This window comes from Dipodomys merriami, unplaced genomic scaffold (assembly GCF_024711535.1).
Source record: "Dipodomys merriami isolate MVZ:Mamm:240054 unplaced genomic scaffold, mDipMer1.0.p SCAF_11, whole genome shotgun sequence".
NCBI lineage: Eukaryota > Metazoa > Chordata > Mammalia > Rodentia > Heteromyidae > Dipodomys > Dipodomys merriami.
This window is the reverse complement of record NW_027202382.1, coordinates 283472-305864: the sequence shown is the minus strand read 5'-3', so window position 1 is coordinate 305864 and position 22393 is coordinate 283472. Positions and strand designations below refer to the sequence as shown.

Below are 22393 nucleotides of genomic sequence, written 5' to 3'. Positions count from 1 at the left end.
TGGGGGAGGGACATACAAAGCGACAAAAAAAATCACATGGTACCTTATAAATACATTAGAAGCAATAGCAAGAAACAAAAAACATTTGAATACTTATCTAGGGGCTTATTTCCCTAACATCAACTTATCTGACCTTTTCTGCTTGTCTCAGACATATAGTAGTTATTGCAAATAAGGGAAACCATGCGACCTATGTTTCTTTGGGCCTGGTTTACTTCACTTAATATAATTTGTTCCAAGTCTTTCCATTTCCTAACAAATGGGGCAATGTCATTCTTTCTGATGGAGGCATAGTATTTCATTGTGTATATATACCACATTTTCTTGATCCATTTATCTATTGAGGTGCATCTGGGTTGGTTCCATATTTTAGCTATGGTAAATAATGCTGCAATAAACATAGTTGTGCTGGTAGCTTTAGTATGGTCTTGTTTGTGATCATTTGGGTAAACGCCCAAAAGTGGGATTGCTGGGTCATAGGGAAGCTCTATGTGGAGTCTTTTGAGGAACCTCCATACGACTTTTTGAACAAGTGGTTGAACAAGTTTGCACTCCCACCAACAATGCAGTAGGGTTCCCCTCTGTCCACATCCCCTCCAGCATCTGTTGTTATTAGAGTTCTTGATTATAGCCATTCTAAGTGGGATGAGGTGGTATCTCAATGTTGTTTTGATTTAGGAAGGGACTTTCAATGTACATTCTCCATAGAAGATATGCAAATGACTATACCAAATATCATGTATTTTCTTGTAAAATTATCAGTTATTGGATTTAGTGCTTACCCTAATCCAGTATAACTAATTTCATCTGCAAGAAGTATATTTCCAAATAAGGTTGTGGTCTGAGTTTCTGAATAAACACAAATTTTCTGGAGCATACTACATCAACTATGACAACATAAGGAGTGAGTTGCAATTATTAGTCTTGTGATCCAGGAGTCACAACATCTATGAAGTTCTATTCTAGATTATTTTAAATGATGTCTTAAATATTAGTTTCCCAAAGTCTTGAAGACTCTGTAAACCAAATTAACTTTCAGGGATCATTGAACACTTCTGGTAAAGGTATGTATTTTGTCCTTAAATGTTATCATCCTAATAAGGCAAACATTTTTTATGTTTAGTAACATTCTAATGTGAACTAACTTTTCCCCCCTTCATATCCACTTGCTGAACATTTCACCTCAATAATAATGTGAATATGTTCAGAAACAAGTGTTTAAAAGTGTATTAAATTATGCCATGATAAACATCAACTTAAATCTAAAACTTCTATAAACAGCCCCAAAATTTAGTGTTTATGAATATTAAGAGCTGAGCATTTTTATAATATATGTGTAACTATATTTTCTAATAAATATATGCATAAGTGGTTTATAATAATGGTAATAACACATCATTGGTTGTTCTGTTATCCAAATTCATATTAAAGCAATTTTCTGTCTCTCCCAAATCCCAAAGTAGTTTGATTTGTTAGGGTCATGTTTTTCAGTTTTAAATGAATATAATTTTATTACAATAGATTTTATTGATGTAATAAAACTAGGGCAAATTAAAATGCTAACTGTATAATCTAAAAAACAAAGCATCTGTATACTGGAAAAAATGTATTAATATATGAAAATTCTATTTCCTCTTGCTATCAATAAGTCAGTAATTCAAAAACACATCTTCAAACCTAAGTAATACATATTTAGGTGAAGATACAAAAATACCAATCAGACAGCATTTTAAGTAAAAACTATAATAATTCTAATCCAATTGCAATGTTCTTCCTAAAGAGAAGCCATGGTAGTTCCTACTTTGAAAATAAGTTTAAAAAATTGTAATTCTATCCTCGATTAGAATAGAATGGGAATTCATTAATAATGATAGCAAGAGTTTTATAGAAATCATTTCATTTTCACACAAGCATAGTGAGAGGGACTATTGTAATTTTTACATGTGAGAACACTTAAATGAACGTGAACACGCAGCTAGGGGCAAAATCAGGATTTAAATAATCACACTCCAAAGTCCACACACCGTGCAACTGTGAATGATCTCTTGAACTGGACTTGTGTTTGAATCCCTGATTAATCATCAAATAAGAAATATAAAGAGGAGGACAATACCATTACTTAAGAATCACATATCCCCACAGTAGTATTGTAAGCTTTGAATGAGTTAACATATGTGTGGTGGTTAATCTTGATTGTCAACCTGACTAGATTAAGCCAGTGCCAGTGACTCATGGTTGTAATCCTTGCTACTCTTGAGAATATGATGATCTCAGATCATCAGCCTTGGCAGGAAAGTCCATACATGAGACTCTTCTTTCCAACTATCCACAAAAAAAAAAAAAATAGAGCTTGTGGCTCAAGCACTAGTCATAAGCAGAAATGCTCAGGTACTGCACCCAGGCCCTGAGTTCAAGCCCCAGGACCAGCATACACACACACACACACACACACACACACACACACACACACACACACACACACACACACACACACACACACACACACACTAAATTTAAATTTAAATTTAAATTTTAAAAAATACGTAAAAGACTACTAAAGCATACCTCTGGGTATATTTTAAAGGCATGGCCAGAGATTATTTGATCATAAAGGCTCTGATATAATGAACTGTGTACTCTACTGATGAATTTAAAATTTGAAGAAAATATTGGGTGATGGTATAAATGTGGAGAGTGAGGCTTGGTTGAAGGAAGTTGGTCACTGGGAGCATGTCCTTGGATATATATCTTACCTAAGCCACTTCTTGTTATAGCTCCACTCTGCTACCTTTCCACCAGTCAGATAGATAGATAGATAGATGGATAGATAGATGGATAGATAGATAGATAGATAGATAGATAGATAGATAGATAGATAGATAGATAGATAGATAGATTAGATAGATAGATTAGATAGATAGATCATATATATATATATATATATATATATATATATATATATATATATCAACAAACTACTCTCCTTCATGTTCATAGATAATGCCTTGACCCTGGAAGGCAGACTCGCTCTTGATCATAGGGGCTTCAATAGAAAAATGTAAATGACTTAGACAAGAGAGGTAGATAGACACAGAGACACTGAGGTACCCAAAGTCAGCAGTCTCAGCTGTTTACTTACAAACTAGATGATGCTGGGAAAATCATCCAGCCTTTCTGAATCTCAAAAAAAAAACCTTTATTACAAAATAAGTTTAGATATTCAGATATTTTCTAAATACCACATGGATATGTAGAAAACTGTAAAGAATTGTAGAAGCAAAAAAAATTCAACATTAGTGAAAAAAATCTCATAATTTGATCTCAGTTTCTTATAAGCAAGTGATTCTCTTTCATTTTGCACAGATCTCCCTGCCTGGAATTCCTTATCTAACCCTTTCATTCCTTCAAAATCAAGCTCAAATACTTCTAAAAAAAACCCCATATTCTAACTACTCCAGCCAAAATAAATCTATCTTGTCAGCATTTATCAATTTATTGCTTTGAGTCTATTCTGATTCACCTAGATTATAAATTCTATCAAATTAGCAATTCTTTATATATCTTTTTAAATTCAATCCATGTGCCAATACAATTATCTTTCTTGAATAAATAATGGAAAGAAAATCTCTAAAAGATTTTAGAACTCTTCAAAAGGGAGCATAATTCATGTACTGATTCCACAATGAGCTTTGTAAATGAGTCAGGCACAGTGTATACGTAGGACTATAACAAAATACCTGATGTGGAGACAGCACTTCTGGTAAATAGATTCTAATGATTTGGTGATACTAAACTGATAAGAATCATCAAAGAAGAGATGCTTCCCACTATCTCTCCAAAACTAGAACAGTTTTTGAACCAGAGCAGAAACTCTCTGCCCTGTTTTACCCTCTAAGTACATAATGACTCCTACCAGAAATAATTCTGAAAAAATATTCATTAATTCTTCTGTATGATCCCAAACTAAATAAGATGATGTTTTTTAGCTGAGATTTGCTCACTTAATAAATACTAACATTGCCATTACATAATTAATTGCTAAGATATTTCATATCAATAGGTCTTTAAAATATTTACAGAAATAAAAGCAAGCACAATTTTTTTGCATGATGGTCCATATGAATTTTGGGGGCACTGATCTAAAAGTTCTTTCTATATTTCTTTTAAATGTTTTCTGTTCTTCTCAACCAAAAACTGATGAAAAATTGCCATCATGCCAACTATATTCACTAAGTTAAGCACATCAATGACAACAGGGACACAGCTGTTAATAATGATGAGAAACATATGTGTGGTCCAGAATCATTATGATGTTGCCACAAACTTGATATGATGAAGTAACTCTTTCAAGAGAAAAGTAATATCACATAGAGCTGACAAGACAACCAGTTTAACTCAGAATCTGAAATTTTGGATCACAAAATTTTGTTTGGATTTAGCACTAGAAGTTCAAGGTTCATGGGTGTTCTCAGATAGGTTGATATTCCTACCACCAGATTCTGTAAATTTTCCCCTTTCTCTTTCTCCTTTCTCTTCTTCCTTTCTTCCTTCCTTCCCTCTTCCTTCCTTCCTTCTTTCCTTCTTTCCTTCCTTCTTTCCTTTCTTCTCTTGCCATTCTATTGCTATTAATATGATAGAAGCTATTGATTATAGCTTAGAAGTAGTCTAAAATTTCTATAATATTCTATATATCTTTCTGTAATTTCTTCTAATAAACAAATAACCAGTATTTTTCTTAAGGATATTGAATGGCAACATATAAGAACAATTTGTTACCAAAATTATGATTTCTACTAAACACAAAACTTATCCCAAAGAACTCTATTCATCTGAACTTTGAGCTTAAAAAAGTATTTCTTCTCTTCTTTGTTTTACTTTTAAGAACAACAGATGGTCTACTAGTTTATTTCTCACCATTACCTTTATTACTCATTTACTGTACTCCAATAGTATAGTAGGCAATGAATAAGATATAAACAAAGACTCAATTTCTGATCTCAGGTGAACAATTCAAATACAACATCACATCAACAATATTCTTTTCTTTTTCATTCTCTTAAGAAGATGGAGAGACATAAGAATATGACATTTTCAATAACAGCCTGACACATAACAGATGACCTGATTATATAGAAATTCTGAACCCACATTGAGAATACTAAATACAGTCATAACCTTTGGTTTAGATATGTAAACTGATAAATAGCTGATGAACTATAAACTAGCCTCACAAACTGGAATTTGAAGTTAAATGTCTAGTCAATTTTTCCTTAATAACCTGCATCAAATATCATGCTAACTTGAAGATACATGGGCAATCTACCATTCCCATAGTCCTTGTATTCTAATGGTCAATTAAGAATTAATTATATCGTGGTACAATGAAAGGATATAATAATGTAACAGTGTGTTCTGTAAGAAACTTGGGATTCAATTTTGGAAAAATCAACTAGACAAAAGAATGAAAATAAGATTTCAAGCAAAAGAAAGCTTGATACATTTAAAAGCAAAAAGAATTCAGCATGCCTAAGTATGTTTAAAAAATCAGTGAAGTACAAGTGAATTTCTTTCCAGGAAAAAAAAATAAGAAAAAAACTGATTTAATTTAAAAAAATCAAATGAAGAGATTGACTACCCTAAAAATGCTACAATCAATAAGTATGTATTAGAAGATCTTTACATTTTATGTTTAAAATGAATTGTCCTTTTAAATAAAATTTGTGTATTTTACTTCTAAATGTCTAGTTAAAACAAGAGGGGTTTGGGCTGCTATTGTCTAGCACTTCTTTCAAATTATACACTGTAGATCTTGATTTTCAATAAAAGAAGAGCCCATTTAAATAGAACTATCACAATTTTCTTAACATTGGCCTCGAAACATTAAAATATCAAGTAGTGGTTTAAGAATTTTGATAAGATGAACAGAACTGATCTGTTAAAGAGTGTATGAAGTAAATTTCTATAATTATTCTTTTGGTAGAGCTTCTTTACTGTGGGCACAAATTAAATGCAAAATAAAACTAATTAAACTATAAAAATGGTTAATGGGATCCAGGATTGCTAAACTAAGTAAGTATTGAAATAGTATCTGATTAAACTCTTTGAATCACTGCTAAAAAGCATACTACACACCTCAAGTCTTATATTAGCAGTGACATCAAAGGAAGAAACTATGTGACTAGCAAAGTTGAGCTGTTTCAATAACCTTAATTCAAATATCCTGACTTTTGTTTTCCTTTTTAATCTTCAAGTAGTTATACAATAGGTAATGTCCTGGTTTATAAAACCTTACTTAGAAAAAAAATACCTAATACATTTTAATTGAGTTAGTTTATTTGCAAATAATACCATCTAATACATTTTAATTGATAATAATACCACCTAATACATCGTAATTGAGTTAGTTTATTTGCAAATAATACCATCAGGAAATATAAGTAAATGAACTAAAATATTAAAAAAAACAAGATAATTCCATAGACAAAATATAAAACGACAAAATAATATGTGAAAATATCTATATACAGATATAAATAGGTACAGACATATACTTCAAAACTCCTTCTTAGGTCTTTTCACCTACCTAAAAAATAAAAATGCTTACATTAACTAAAAGGCAAAAACAATTAGGAGATATATATGTAGAATACTAAAATCTAGAATCTCCTACATGGCATTGTTTAATAAAATTGAGTCATAAGCCATCAAGACAGTCAACTTGGTATAGAAAAATTAAATAAAATCTATACTGAATACAATTTATATATTAAAATTTAAGTTCAAATTCATTATTTTCAGCTATGCTTTATTAGAAACAAACTGATGAAGACTATGAAAATAATCTTACAAACTTCATTGCATTTTGGAAAGGCTTAGCTTCAGTTAGGGTCAGGAAAACTTTGAAAACAAAATGATATTCAAAAGGAAAAATCTTCCCTAAGCCAAAGTTCTGGGAAATTAAGACAGTTATTTCTCCCAGGTTTTTAGCAACCATAAAATCCTAAGAACAAATACAATATGACCAAAACTCAAGGTTGTACACTTTCAATTTGTGGGGTATAAGGCAACTTCAAGGGAAAAGAGTAAAGTCTTTTTGTTCTAGTAAAAAAAAAAAAAAGCATTAGCTGTTGACCTAGTGAATTTATCAGACTTTACACAAAGTTTTTATACATTTTTTACACAGAAAATGATAACACTTTTGTTCACGTTTAAATTATTGTCTCTTAGCAGCCTAAAAGCACACTCACTCAATGTAAATTTGGACATTCTTAATACTTTCTCACTATTGCATAGCTTGGAATTCTCTTTCTCTAAAATATTATCTAGTTCTATGTTTAGAGGATAGATTTTGCAAAAACAGATGAGAGTTTCAATGTAGAGCCCCTGATTTGGGGCAAATTATTTATCTTCTCTGGGACTGATTTGCCTCATTTGAATATGAACAAATAAATGGTATTTCTCTTATAAGCTTGATATAAAGATTGGATTATAAATGGAATAAATGAATATGTGAAGTTTCTCTCTAGTATAGAATAGTGACTGAGTGCTGGTGACTCATGCCTGTATCCTAGCCATTCAGAGGTTGAGACCTGGAGTATGGTGGTTTGAAGCTACCCGGGCAGAAAATTCCACAAGACTCCATTTCCAAAAAATAATGAGCAAAAAGCCAGACTGGATGCATGGTTGAAATGCTAGAGCAGCAGTTGTGCAAACCAGCCAACCAAGTGTGGGGCTGAGTTCAAGCCCCAGTCTTGAAAAGGAAAAAAACAAAAACAAAAAACAAAAAAACCATGTTACTGATGTTGTTCATAAGACTACTATTTTAAAGTCTTAGAATCTGCTGCTCATATTCACTTTCAAGTCATCAACTTGTGTTTTGAGGGAAGAAATATACCTAAACAATTTGTTAATTTTTCAATCAGACACACAAAACAGACATTATCATTAATTTATTTACTCATCAATTCCTCAGAATCAACTACCTACATATTAAAACTATTAAATCAACTTAGACAAAAATCTTGCTTGTCCATACATGGTTCAGAGTTAGCCAGTTAATTATTCATGGAGCCAAACCAAAGATGTGCTTTGACCACCCACATCACTGAATTTAACGTGTGGGAGATTTCATTGAAAAGAAATCACTTAGTTCTCTTTGGGGTATTCGGTTTGGCATGAACTCTGAATTTTCAAGCAAAAGTTTCTTGTGAGAATTATGGCCTTTTATATTTGGTGTTCAACTCACCACTATGCTTTCTGCATATTGCTTTCTTTACAATATCCACTTTTAAGGTTATTAGAAAATACAAAATCATTCATAGCATACAATGGGAATTTCAGATATTTAAAATACAATGGAATTGAAACTATTTAAAATATGTAATTATAACATTTACAATACTGGTGACAATTCCACTGAGAAGTCCAAAGTACTGAAAATATCTAATTATTACAACTTTTGCATCCCCTGCAGGTGTAAATACATGTCTAATAAGCTATTCACTATAAAAACACTTATGCTATATTAAAATATTAAAAACTATTTAATGAGTTTCGTTTCCTTCCAAAAGTAAACTGAGTTTGTGTCTAAACCAGCTTGAGGCAAGGGAAGTTTCAAATATAACATTTTTTAACTAGTCATTATTTCCCATGTTGAAAAAATTTTGCAATTTTATTTCCTAACAGCAAATGAAACTGTCAGAAAAATTTATCTGTAATAAAATTGGGTGGTTAAACCAACATGCTGGATTTAAAATAAAACTGAATTAAAGGAATTAAAATTAATTCTTATGTCAGTCAACCCTTTAAAAATACTAGGCAAAAGTTACTATTTTTATGACTAGAACTTCCTGGTTCTTGGAAAAGTACGGAGGTAACTATCTCCTTAATGACTACTAATGGTGATACAACTGAAAGTATGCATTAGACAACGTGTTGTATTCTGGCAAGTTTTACATCTCAATAAAAAGTTGTCAAACAGGGTGACTTTGGTGCTACAGAGTTTTAAAATGGTGGATTCATTCCAAGGCTAGCTAATAACGGCTGACATGCCCTGGAATCTTGAGGCCTAAATCAACATTGTTTTCACAGCTGTAATTAAGCCACCTAATCAGAAGCACATTTTGACGGGACAGTTTCTGGAAGCCAGACATTACAATTTTTTATGCCTGGAGCGCAGTGGCTCATGAGAGGTCCTCATTTAATTTTAGGTTAAGAAGAAGAGGAGGGCAGTGAAATTTTAAAAAAGGATATTTTGTTTTCGTAAGCAACACACAACTTGAAATGAAACAGGCTTATGTGCTCATGCTTTGACCAGACTTGCATCCCACCTTCGCATGGCTCTCTGCTGAGTGCCCCCCGACTCTCAAGTGGCAGCTGCATGCAGTGAGACGAAGGGCCTCTGCCAAGATCAACAGATGAGCTGGTCTGAACTGGCGCTCTGTGTGTTCTGATTGTAAATTGTGCTGGTGATGATTAGAGAACTCTAACACAGGATGTCGACTCTTAAAACTGTCTAGAAAAAAATAAGGTGTTTTTTTTTTTAAGTTCAGGAAAATTCTTTTACTTTTTTTGTGGTTTGGTACATAGTGTTGTGTCTGTAACCTGCATATAATTCAAGTGAATTCACTCAAATTAAAGCAAATGTTATTAAAAAGGAGACCATCTTGGTCTGTCTATGTAGCAGTGCTGTGGAGGTTGGTTCTTATCAGCACACCAGCCCTGTGCTTCTACCACCTGCTAACAAAAGATACTCCTAAAATAATGAGACTCTGGATGTGGTTGTCCTATCACCCTAAGTAACTTCAAACAGCCAGGTTGCCAGCTTGTGTTCTGCAGTGCTATTATATTCTGTAACATTTAAACTTTCAACCCCAGAGGACATTGTAAAACTATCAATATGAAGGCACTGGTCACTGGAGTCTGATTACATTTAGTTCTGCATTTTAATTACACATGGATTCTATTAACTAAACTCTTTGCCTTATAGGCAACATTTTAATCAAATTACTATAATTTTCAAATATGTTACAATAGTTTGACGAGTTAAAAGTTCACATTCCTAACATATTAAATATAAAAAACAGGCATGAAGAAAGGAATACTTCTTACAAATACACTAATATATTTTCAGATTATTTTGGGGACTTTTTGACTAGCCTGTTACAAGAGATATTGTAAGATATATATTTGTAGATGGGTTATTGGTGTTGAATAAAACCACATTTAGAAACCACTCCTTTTATTGTTATAATAAATAAGAGATGAAATCAAACATACAATTCAGTGTTCAATGTGAATTCAAAACTGAATGAAAGGATTTTAGAGCTGAGAGGGAATTTAGATTTCATGAAGTCAAAATTCTCCATTTCACAACCAAGGAAACCAAGACCCAAAGAGATAAAATTATTTACTTCCTAAAGTAAATTTGATGTGTGTCCATCAGAAAGTCTACTTTAGGGGTGGAAGGCATGAACACTAGGCAAGAACACTAGGCAAGAAGCAAAAGCATAGGTACCACTTTGAGTGCTGGTCTTGGAACTAAAAAGAAAATAGAACTCTGTTCTAGCACCTGTTTCCCATTTCTTCTATCAAACTACTTTTAGTGTTATATACTGCTATCTTGTGTAAGCAAAACCCCATGCCACCCAAGAAGTCAATGAAGTAATTCTTAATAAAACACATAACATAAAATTTACCATTTCAGTAACTTTAAAAAACAGTTCAGTAGCATCAAGTTCATTTATAATATGCAAATGTATCACCATCATCTATTTCCAGAACTCTTTCATCACTTCAAAAGGAAACCTCTACCCTTTATTATTTTTATTTTTTATTATTATAAAGATGTACAGAGGGGTTATAGTTACATAAGTCAGGTAAGAGTACATTTCTTTTAGCAATAACTCTACATTGTCTCTGCATCTGAAACTCTGTCAAGCATCAATTTTTTTCTGTCTCTATGGATCTGCTAATTTGGGTCATTTCACATATTCAGAATCATAAAAATACAGTCTCATATCTGGCTTCCTCCGCATCTAGCATAATATTTTGAAGGCATATCCTTATTGTAATATTTGCCAGAATATCATTACTCTTTTTGACTAAGTAATACTACTTGGTATTGTCTGGATATATTACATCTGTTGATTCTTTCATCATCTGACTAACATTTGGGCTGTTTGCATCTTAATGATATTGAAAAGAGTGTTGCTATGAATATTCATGTACAAGTATTTGTTTGGTTACTTACTTTTTTTTTTAATTGTGAAAATACCGTATAGAGGGGTTACAATTACATGGGCAAGATAATGAGTATATTTCTTTCTTTTTTATTGTGAAAATACTGTACAGAGGAGTTACAATTACATGGCAAGATAATGAGTACATTTCTTATCAAGCATTGTAGCCTCCTCCTTTGTTTCCCCTTCCCATCCCTTCCCTTCTCCCACACCCCTCCCCCTACCCTAACCCCGCCCCACCCCGCCAAAGTTGTAAAGTTCGTTTTTCGATATAACAACTTCTACATCTCATTGTTGCAATGGGTCCACCTGTATCCCTATTTAGACGATTTGTTTTTCCCCTTCCCCTCCACAAATTATACTGACATCAAATAAAGTGAAAACAGGGGTTATACCATGGGGAAGGGACATACAAAGCAACAAAGAAATCATCTTATAAATGTGTTAGAAACAATCACCTGAAAGAAAAAAAAAAACATTTGAATACATATCTTAGGGTTCATTTCCCTAACATCAACTTATCTGACCTTTTCTGCTTGACTCAGACATATACTAGTTATTGTAAATAAGGGAAACCATGGGACCTATGTTTCTTTGGGCCTGGCTTACTTCACTTAATATAATTTGTTCCAAGTCTTTTCATTTCCTAACAAATAGGGCAATGTCATTCTTTCTGATGGAAGCAGAGAATTCCATTGTGTATATATACCACATTTTCTTGATCCATTCATCTACTGAGGGGCATCTGTGTTGGTTCCATATCTTAGACCTCGGAGTCAAAGCAGACACTCTGAAAACATTACAGGATGGAATAGGAGAAACCTTAGGTCTTCTTGGCACAGGCCGAAATTTTCTTAATAGAGACCCAGAAACACAACAAATCAATGAAAGGTTGGACAAATGGGATTACATGAAATTGCAGGGCTTCTACATGGCAAAGGACATAGCTAGCAAGATCAATAGAAAGCCCAAGGATTGGGAGAAGATCTTCACTAGCCATACAATGGACAAGGGTCTCATATCTAAAATATACCTGGAACTCAAAAAATTAAATCCCCCAACAACAAATCCTCAAAGAAACAACTGCCCAATAAATAAGTGGGCTAAAGACTTAAAGAGAAACTTCTCTGAAGAGGAAAGAAGGATGGCCAATAGACACATGAAGAAATGCTCAACCTCTCTAGCCATAAAAGAAATGCAAAACTTTTAATTCTCTTAAGGTATATACTAGGAGTGGTATTGTTAGGTCCTGCAGTAACTTCAAATTTAACTTACAGAGGAACCATCAAATCATTTTCCACAATGATTTCACCATTTTAAATTTGCAGTAATAATGAAGTTTCCAACTGCTCTATATTCTTGCAAAACTTGTATTTTTCTGTGTTATGTTATTATCCTAATAAGAGTAAAGTATTATTTCACAAGTATTAGTTTTTACTTGTATTTCCAGAATAATCATGTTAAGTATCTATGCATTTGTTTGTTGAACACTTGTATATCTTCTTTAGAGAAGTGTCTATTCAAATTTTTGCCCATTTTTAAAATTAGGTTATCTTTTCCTTTCTGAGTTACAAGCATTCTTCATATTCTGAATATTATTCCCTGAATTAGATATATAATTGTATGTTTTCCTTTTCTGTTGGCTGTATTTTCACCATTTTCATATTTTTGTGCACAAAAGTTAACTAATTTTAAAGAATTCTAATTTGTGTTTTTCTTTTGTCTCTTATACCTTTGTTGTCAGATTAACATATCCATTAAGAATCCAGGCTCATAAAGATTATGACTCATATTTTGGTTTAAGATCCACTGGGTTAATTTTTATTGGTATGAGATATCTAAAAAGAATACATTCTTTTTGTGATCCTGGAGGCTGAACTCAGCTTCACTCTATTCAGTAGAGTGCTTGTTTTAACCATGTCTTCAGCTTACCTAAAAAGAATTAAAAAGTCTAACTGTTTGCTATTCATGTAGCACTTACAAATGACACTTCTCTCTCAAAAAAAGTCATAAAAACAAAATGTGACAAAATGTTGAGAACTTATGGTATTTTAAAATTTTTATCTTAACATCCAAAATATCTTAACTTATCACCATTTGTTAATAGCGAAGCACTACTTAATCATCAGAGTAGGCATAATCTGTACAATGATGAAATTTATCTTTCTGCAAATATACTAACCAGAACTTTCATTTGACTTTATTATCTTCTCATAAATACAGTCCTATAGGGTTAAAAACATACTCTTTAAATATACACTACAAATTAAGCAATTCAGTAGTGTATTTGCAGCGAGAAGTATTTGTGTTTGGCCCTGTCTGTTTCACAAGTTGAAATACGTTTTTCCACAGCTGTGGGTGTGCTAGCCTCCAAATACCCACCAGTAATTAGTTCTGACTGTTGGTCTGTTCTCTATGGGCCTATATAGGACTCAAAGGCTCTTTACTCAAAGCTGTCTCTGGTTACCACATCTCAAGATAAAATTCTGGAACAGGCCTAAGTTCATGGGTCAGAGACCAGCATATCAGAAGTGTTGGCAAGTATATAGCTGTTGAGAAATCTTAGATTAACTCCAGCATTTATTAGTGCATGATATTGAACAAAAAATTAAAATATCATCCCTGAAGAGGGATGAAGTTTTGAAGATATTCAATTCTACAATATGATCAGTTGTGTTGCTTTATAAGAATTAGAGGTCTGGGAAGGTGGCTCAGTGGTAGAGCGCTTGCCTTGCATGCTGGAGGCCCTGGGTTCGATTCCTCAGCACCACATAAGCAAAAAGAAAAAAGCCGGAAGTGGCGCTGTGGCTCAAGTGGTAGAGCGCTAGCCTTGAGCTGAAGAGCTGAGGGACAGCGCCCAGGCCCAGAGTTCAGGCCCCACGACCGGACCCAAAAAACAAAAAGAATTAGAGTAGCATCATATATAAAGATTTTGAATAGCAATGAATACTTATTAGGCAACTACTGAGTTACCACATTTCCATTATGATCCAGTGATGAATGGGTAAGATATTAATAAAACAGCAAAAAGTATATACTGCTAATTCCAGTGATGCAGGAGCTAGAGATGAAACAATCAAGATCTGCTTGGGCAAAAAAAGTCTGGCATTAGGCCCAAAGAAGCATAGGTCCCATGGTTTCCCTTATTTGCAATATCTAGTATAGGTATGAGTCAAGCGGAAAAGGTCAGATAATGTGATGTTAGGAAAATGAACCCTTAAATATGTATTTTAATGTTTTCGTTTCTTTCATGCATGTGTTTCTAATGCATTTATAAGATTATTTCTTTGTTGCTTTGTATGTCCCTCCCCCACAGTGTAACCCCCGCTTTCACTATATTTGATGTCAGTATAACATGTGGAGGAGATGGGGACAAACAAGTCGTTTAAGGATTCAGGTGGACCTGTTGCAACAATGAGAAGTACAAAATGTCATGTCAAAACCAGCTTTACAATGTCGGTGTGGGGGGGGGGAGGGGGGTATAATTGGGTGGGAGGAGGGGGGAGGCTGGGAAGGGAGGTGAAGGGTAAACAAAGGAGGAGGCTGCAATGCTTGGTAAGAAATGTATGCATTACCCTGCCCATGTAATTGTAGCCCCTCTGTACAGTATGTTCTCAAATAAAATAAAATAATATTAAAAAAAAAAAAAGAAAGATGTGCCCAAATCCTCAAACACAGTAAAGCAAGAACATAGAAAAAAAAAAAAAAAGTCTGGCATTGTGATGCCCAGGTATAATTTCAGCTATACAGAGGAAGGAGTAGTAAAATTATAGTTCAAGGACAATCTGGACAAAAAGTAGGAGACTCTAAATGAAAAACTAAACTAAAGCAAAAAAGTATAGGGGCTTGGGTCAAGTGGAACAGGATTTGCCTGGTAAGTAAGCAGCCCTTAGTTCTAACCCAAATACTGCAAAACAACAAAAACAACAATAACAAAGTACGCACTCATTGTCCTCAATTTGTCAAGTAATTAAATAAGTGAAAAACTATCATTACTACTGACTTATATGCTAAAGCACTGGTTATAATGGTTATTTTATTTCCTTTGCCTCACTATAAAATGATTTCCTTGCAGTTAGTATATATCGCTTAAAGCTGTATGTAGCTTATCTCTGGACATACTGAATTATAAGAAAAAAAATCTTCTTACATGTAGGAAAGAAAACTAAATTTATTGAGCATCCACTAATATGCCAAAAACAGTGCTTTTCTTATTTATTAATGTTTTTATTGTGAAAATACCCTACAGAGGGCTTACAATTACATAAGCAAGGTAATGAGTACATTTCTTATCAAGCATTGTTGCCTCCTCCTTTGTTTTCCCTTCCCATCTCAACCTCCTATTCCCCCCCACCCGCCAAAGTTGTAAAGTTCATTTTTTGACATAACAACTTGTACATCTCATTGTTGCAATGGGTCCACCTGTATTCCTATTTAAACAATTTGGTTTTTCCCTTCCCCTCCACAAATTATACCAACATCAAATACAGTGAAAATAGGGGTTATACTGTGGGGGAGGGACATACAAAGCAACAAAGAAATAATCTTATAAATGTGTTAGAAACAATAGCAAGAAAGAAAAACCATTTGAGTCCTTATCTTGGGGTTCATTTTGCTAATATCAACTTGTCTGACCATTTCTGCTTGTCTCAGACATATACTAGTTATTGCAAATAAGGGAAACCATGGACCTATATTTATTTGGGTCTGGCTTACTTCACTTAATATAATTTGTTCCAAGTCTTTCCATTTCCTAACAAATGGGGCAAAGTCATTCTTTCTGATGGAGGCATAGAATTCCATTGTGTGTACATACCACATTTTCTTGATCCATTCATCTACATCTGGGCTGGTTGCATATCTTAGCTATGGTAAATAATGCTGCAATAAACATAGTTGTGCTGGTAGCTTTAGTATGGTCTTGTTTGTGATCATTTGGGTAAATGCTCATAAGTGGGACTGCTGGGTCATAGGGAAGCTCTATGTGGAGTCTTTTGAGGAACCTCCATACTGCTTTCCAAAGTGGTTGAACAAGTTTTCACTCCCACCAACAATGCAGTAAGGTTCCCTTCTGTCCACATCCCCTCCAGCATCTGTTCTTATTAGAGTTCTTGATTATAGCCATTCTAACTGGGGTGGGGTGGTATCTCAATGTTGCTTTGATTTGCATTTCTTTTATGTCTAGAGAGGTTGAGCATTTTTTCATGTGTCTATTGACCATCCTTCTTTCCTCTTCAGAGAAGTTTCTTCTTAAGTCTTTAGCCCACTTATTTATTGGGCAGTTGTTTCTTTGAGGATTTGTTTTTGGGCGATTTAATTTTTTGAGTTGCAGGTAGATTTTAGATATGAGACTCTTGTCAGTTGTATGGCTAGTGAAGATCTTCTCCCAATCCGTGGGCTTTCTATTGATCTTTCTAGCTATGTCCTTTGCCATGCAGAAGCTCTGCAACATCATGCAATCCCATTTGCCCAACCTTTCTTTGATTTGTTGTGTTTCTGGGTCTCTATTAAGAAAAATTCGGCCTGTGCCAAGGAGACCTAGGGTTTCTCCTATTCCATCCTGTAATGTTTCAGAGTGTCTGCTTTGACTCCAAGGTCTTTGACCCAATTGGAGTTGATTCTGGTGCAGGGTGATATATATATAAGGCTCTAGCTTTAGTTTTCTACAAATGACTAACCAATTTTGCCATCACCATTTACTGACGAGGCTGTCTTTCTTCCATTCTATTTTTTTTTTTACCTCCCTTATCAAAGATTAGATGGCTATAGGTCTGTGGGTTCATTTCTGGGTTTTCAATTCTATTCCATGGGTCCTGAGGTCTGTTCTTATGCCAGTACCAAGCTGTTTTGATTACTATGGCTTTGTCGTAGAGTTTGAAATTTGGTATTGGTATTCCTCCAGCACCAAAAACAATACTTTTCTTTCATACTCTCATCAATCCTATAAAATAGGCATTTTAATCTATAAATACAAATATCAAAAATCATGAGCCAACCACTTGTGGCTCATGACTGGAATCCCAGCTGCTCAGGAGGCTGAGATCTGAGGAATACAGTTTAAAACTAGACTGGGAAGGAAAATCCATGAGATGCTTATCTGCAATTAACCACCAAAAAGTCAGAAGTGGATCTGTGGCTCCAGTGAGCTAGCTCTAGCCTTTAGCAGATAAAGCTCCAGGACAGTGCCCAGACCCTGAGTTCAAGCCAATAATAATAATAATAATAATAATAATAATAATAAATTATGTTTTATTTTATTTATATGGCTAATAAATAACATTGCCAGAATGCATACATATGACCACCTTATTCTAAAGCCTTATATGAGAGTCCTGTAAGAGGTAGTGACACATGAAGTAGTTGTCAGAGGAGAGAACTAATTAAGAGTTTTAAAGTGACTAAAATAAAAACTAAAGAGACCAAAGACATCAAAACCAAAATGGTATGAAAACAGAATCAAACTATATTATAAAATGAAAGCAAGGACTAGACGTTTCAAGAATATACTAGGAACATATGAAGGTAAGAATAAAGAAAACACAGACAGGTAATTTAGGTAATTATAAATGATCATTATTTATAAGTTTAAAATACACATATAACAAAACCAATAATCACCTAATGGCATTTTTAATATATATAAAATATATTGATACCTACAATATAATGTTAAAAGAACAATGAACTTTTATTCTTATAAGTCCTTATACTTTTTTGGAAGATATAAAACAGTAACTCCAAGTAGATTATTAAATGTATATCACATATACCTCCCTAGTACAGCCACTAAAATATGAAAAGATACTCACAAAGCTAATACACAAATAAAAACGGAATATTAAAATAAATTCAAATAATATAAAAGAATGATAGGGAACAAAAATATGGAAGAAACAAATATGAAACAAAATTTTTGACAAAAGTTCAAACTTGCCAGGCTCTGGTGGCTCACACCTGTAATCCTAGCTACTCAGGAGGCTGAGATCTGAGGATCATGGTTCAAAGCCAGCCTGGGCAGGAAAGTCCGTGAAATCTTATCTTCCAATAAAACTACCTGAAAACCTGAAGTAGTGCTGTGGCTCAAATGGTACAGCACTAGCCTTGAGCCTTGAGCTGAAGGACAGTGCCCAGACCCAGAGTTCAAGCCCCATGATCAACAAAAAAAAGTCCAAACCTATCAGTAATTATATTAAATATAAATGATTTAGTCACTGAATTAAAGTGAGAGATTGTGAAAATAAAGGAAACTAAATTTGTATCTTTCTGAAATCCACTATAAATGTAAAAGAAAATGCTGAAAGAACACGCATTATTAAATAGTAATCAAGGCTAACCTGTGAAACATGAAAATAACTAAAATTATGAAAAAAAACTTTGCTTATGTAGTCTATTCCTTGATAACAACTCCAAAACTTTTCTGTATGGCTCTAGCTTCAAATTCCTACCTCGAGCTTAGCATCTTCCTTCAATTCATACTGAACATCCCTTTTGACATCTCAAGGTTATAATAAGAAGCAGAACAAAATTATGAAGTCTGCAGCTGAAAATGTTAGACGCTAGTAAGCTTTTCTGTGGTGATAAAATCCAATTACTTTCTATCAAGATAATGGTGATTAAAATAATAAATGACTTTTGGGGGCTACTCACTAAGTAAAAGGTGAAGTCCAAAACACTTCTCTCCAGATCTCCCAACATCTCTGTCATGCAACAGTATTATTCTACCTATTTTACTAATGGAAACCCTAAGATCCAAGCCCCATGGTTAGCAATGGACAAGAGTAAAATTAGAATCTAAACTTACCTGACTTTTATACCACACAATATTAGTTAATCAAGTATCCATTCATTAAAACTCCTTTGCTCTTGATTCATTAAAGGTATAAGTTGCTGGGGGCTAGTGGCTGATTCTAGTTACTCAAAAGGCTGCGATCTGAGGAATGAGGTTTGAAGCCAACTGGGGAGACAATTCCAAAAGACTCTTTACTTAACTAGCAAAAAGCCTCAACTGGAGCTGTGACCCAAGTGGCAGAGTACTAACCTGAGCAAAAAAAAGGAAGCCAGGTGCCAGTGGCTCACGCCTGCAATTCTAGCTACTCAGGAACCTGAGATCTGAGGATCTCCGTTCAAAGCCAGCTCAGGCAGGAAATTCCCCTTGAGACTCTTATCTCCAATTAACCCTGAAAAAACTGGAAGTGGCAGCTGTGGCTTAAGTGGTAGAGCTCTCACCTTGAGCTGAAGAGCTGAGGGCCAGTGCCCAGGCCCAGAGTTCAAGCCCCGTGACTGACAGAAAAAAAAAAACACCTAAAGGTCAGCACCCAAGCCCTGAGTTCAAGTCCCAATACTGGTATAAAAAAATAAAAAATATAAGAAAGTATGAATAACCATATTACCATTTTCAATGAAAAGAGTGTAAGTAGACTTTTGCTTAAAACTTCTTTGAAAAGTTTTCTCTTGTTTAGTGATACAGGTGGACCCATTGCACCAATTAGATGTACAAGATGTTATGTAGAAAATGAACTTTACAACTTTGGGGGGGCGGTGGGATGGGAAGGGATGAGAAGGGGAAACAAAGGAGGACGCAACAATGCTTGATAAGAAATGTACTTATTAGCTTGCCCATGTAATTGTAACCCCTCTGTACATTATTTTCACAATTAAAAAACTGTAAGTATTTAAATGAGAAAAATATTTTTTAAAAAGAAAGCCTTTCAAGGTATGCATATAAATACATGGAACTATGTATGTATCAGACATTACTGGGTCACCCTATAATTTTGAGTTTGTCTTAGACCTGGAGAGCTACTTTATGACAATGAGGGAATTGCAGAAAATTCAAATAAAATTTTAAGTAACTAAAATAGTGAAAATAATGGATAACTTCTAGATTTCTTGGAATGTAAGAAAAATATCTATTAAAATATCATGTTAGTCAAGTTTCTTGTTATTTAGACTTGATAGTGTTCCTAATTGGATATAGTCCTAATGCCCAGGGCTCTTATTCAACAGGCAATATTGCCTCTCACTAGAAAATAAAAGGCTAAGATCTATCATCTACCTCCCTCAGAGTTCATTGTGTGTGTGTGTGTGTGTGTGTGTGTGTGTGTGTGTGGTGTGTGTGCATTTTTTCTTTTTTTTTGGTCAGTCATGGGGCTTGAACTCTGGGTCTAGGCACTGTCCCTCAGTTCTTTAGCTCAAGGCTAGTGCTCTACCACTGGAGCTACAGCACTACTGCTGGCTTTCTGGTGGTTTATTGGAGATACACAGCTTTCCTGCCTTGTCTGGCTTTGAACCATGATCCTCAGATCTCAGCCTCCTGAGTAGCTAAGATTACAGGCGTAAGCCACTGACACCTTGCTGGAAAAATGAAATTTATCATACAATCATATTGCTGTTTGAGAAATAATGATTCTGAACTATGGAAAAAGAATTGCACAAATCTTGTGGAGTTGTTGAACTGAACAGCATTCTCCTCAGAGTATATATTAAATCACACAGGTATCTTTCCATATTATAGAGCTACCTACCTTGAGAACCATTACTAAAGTGAACCACCTCTCAAAATGACTTGCTGATCCAGGGGCTTGAAGTCAAGGCCTGAGCGCTGTCCCTGAGCTTTTTTGCTCACAGCTAGGCTGCTACCACTTTGAGCCACACTTATACTTCCAGATTTGGGGTGGTTAATTGGAAATAAGAGTCTCTCTGACATTCCTGCCCTAGGATTAGCTTCCAACCACGAACTTCAACTCACAGCCTTTTGAGTAGCTAGGATAACAAGTGTGAGCCACCAGCATACAGCTATGCACTTTTTCTCTTAGAAATCACCATGAGCCATTATAACCAAACCAAAAGAAAAAGACATATTGCAATTATGGTAACCCTCTGAATCTCTTTGACATATCTACTGTTAGAGAAAAAAAGTTTAAATGTTTATTCTACTCCTTTATGTCACAATATATTCATTTTTTAAAACTCCCCAAACACATATTTCAAATGTAGAAAATATTTTTTAGTCAAGTGGACCCAAATTTCATCATGGACTGAAATTTTTAAGACATAAAATGAGTGCTGAAACTGAATTTTAATCATATAGATGAATCACAACATGCATCTTGAGCTCGGCATGTATTATGGATAAGTCTAGTTTTCTACAGAGAATAATCACATGTTCTAATTACCATTTTGGTTATACGCATAATTAATAATATTCTGTCTTAATGGGACACAGTGAATCTTCAGACAGTTGCAAGCTTTAACTATGCATATTGCCAAATCCAACTGTCAGCTGCACTGCCAAACACAAAGGAATCTTGACGTGGTGTTTTAGCATTGTTAACAATATGCATATCTTTATACATGATACAATGGAAACATTAATTGCTTTTCTTCCCTCAAAATTTTCTCCATACTAATTTTATGTTGCTTGCTTGATCATTAACCCCCAAATGATACACATTAGTGAATGATCTCATAAACAAAACTGTAAATGTGAAAAAAAAATGTGGCTCAAGAGTTAAAGAAGAGAAAAACATTGTTATATAAGGACTTACTGATTGTAAACTTTCATTTTCACGTAAACAGGCTGTGTGAAGCTCTGATTTCAAGGTTGCAATGTGATTTCGATGAGATGTCATTTCCATCTCTAAGGTAGCAATTCTAGTGCTTGCAAGCTGGTAGACATCCATGAAACTTTTAATCATAGCCTTAAGAAATAAAAATAATGTCACATACAATTCAAATAAAGCTGTCCCCAAAGGAGAACCTCCATAATTTGAAAGCAAAATCATTAAAATTTTAGAATAAAAAAATTTCTTGAAATATAATCATTCTAAACCTCACATTTATATTGGAAACAATAACTGCTTTCAGAAAGTTTTGGGAAAAAATAATTGAGACTTCTTTCCAGTTATTCAAATAAGATGTACTTTGATCTTTTGTTCTTAAAATTTAGAATTTAGGTTATAAAAATGGCACACTCATTTTCTGTAGTAAAGTTACATTCAAGTTATAATTTGACCTAAATTTCTATCTTAAGAGAGACACATATAAAAATATATAAACAAGATAACCTCAAAACAAGCTGCATTTGCAAAAATTTTCAATCCATTTAAAAGACAAATGCTCTGAAACAAAAGGACTAAAATAATCCTATGCCG

At 34.0% G+C, this 22393-nt stretch overlaps 1 protein-coding gene across 7 annotated transcripts in view; it reads right to left on the bottom strand.

Annotated features, from left to right (window-relative positions):
* Ccdc171 (coiled-coil domain containing 171) overlaps nt 1-22393 on the bottom strand; it is a 316277-nt gene that overhangs the window by 23349 nt on the left and 270535 nt on the right. For 6 of the 7 annotated variants that reach the window (XM_070007659.1, XM_070007650.1, XM_070007684.1 and 3 more), the window contains one exon: nt 21788-21940. The exons of the other annotated variant lie outside the window; for it this stretch is intronic. In XM_070007659.1, the coding sequence (XP_069863760.1) occupies nt 21788-21940 (153 nt within the window). The remainder of the gene's footprint in view (nt 1-21787; nt 21941-22393) is intronic. 7 annotated transcript variants of the gene reach the window in all.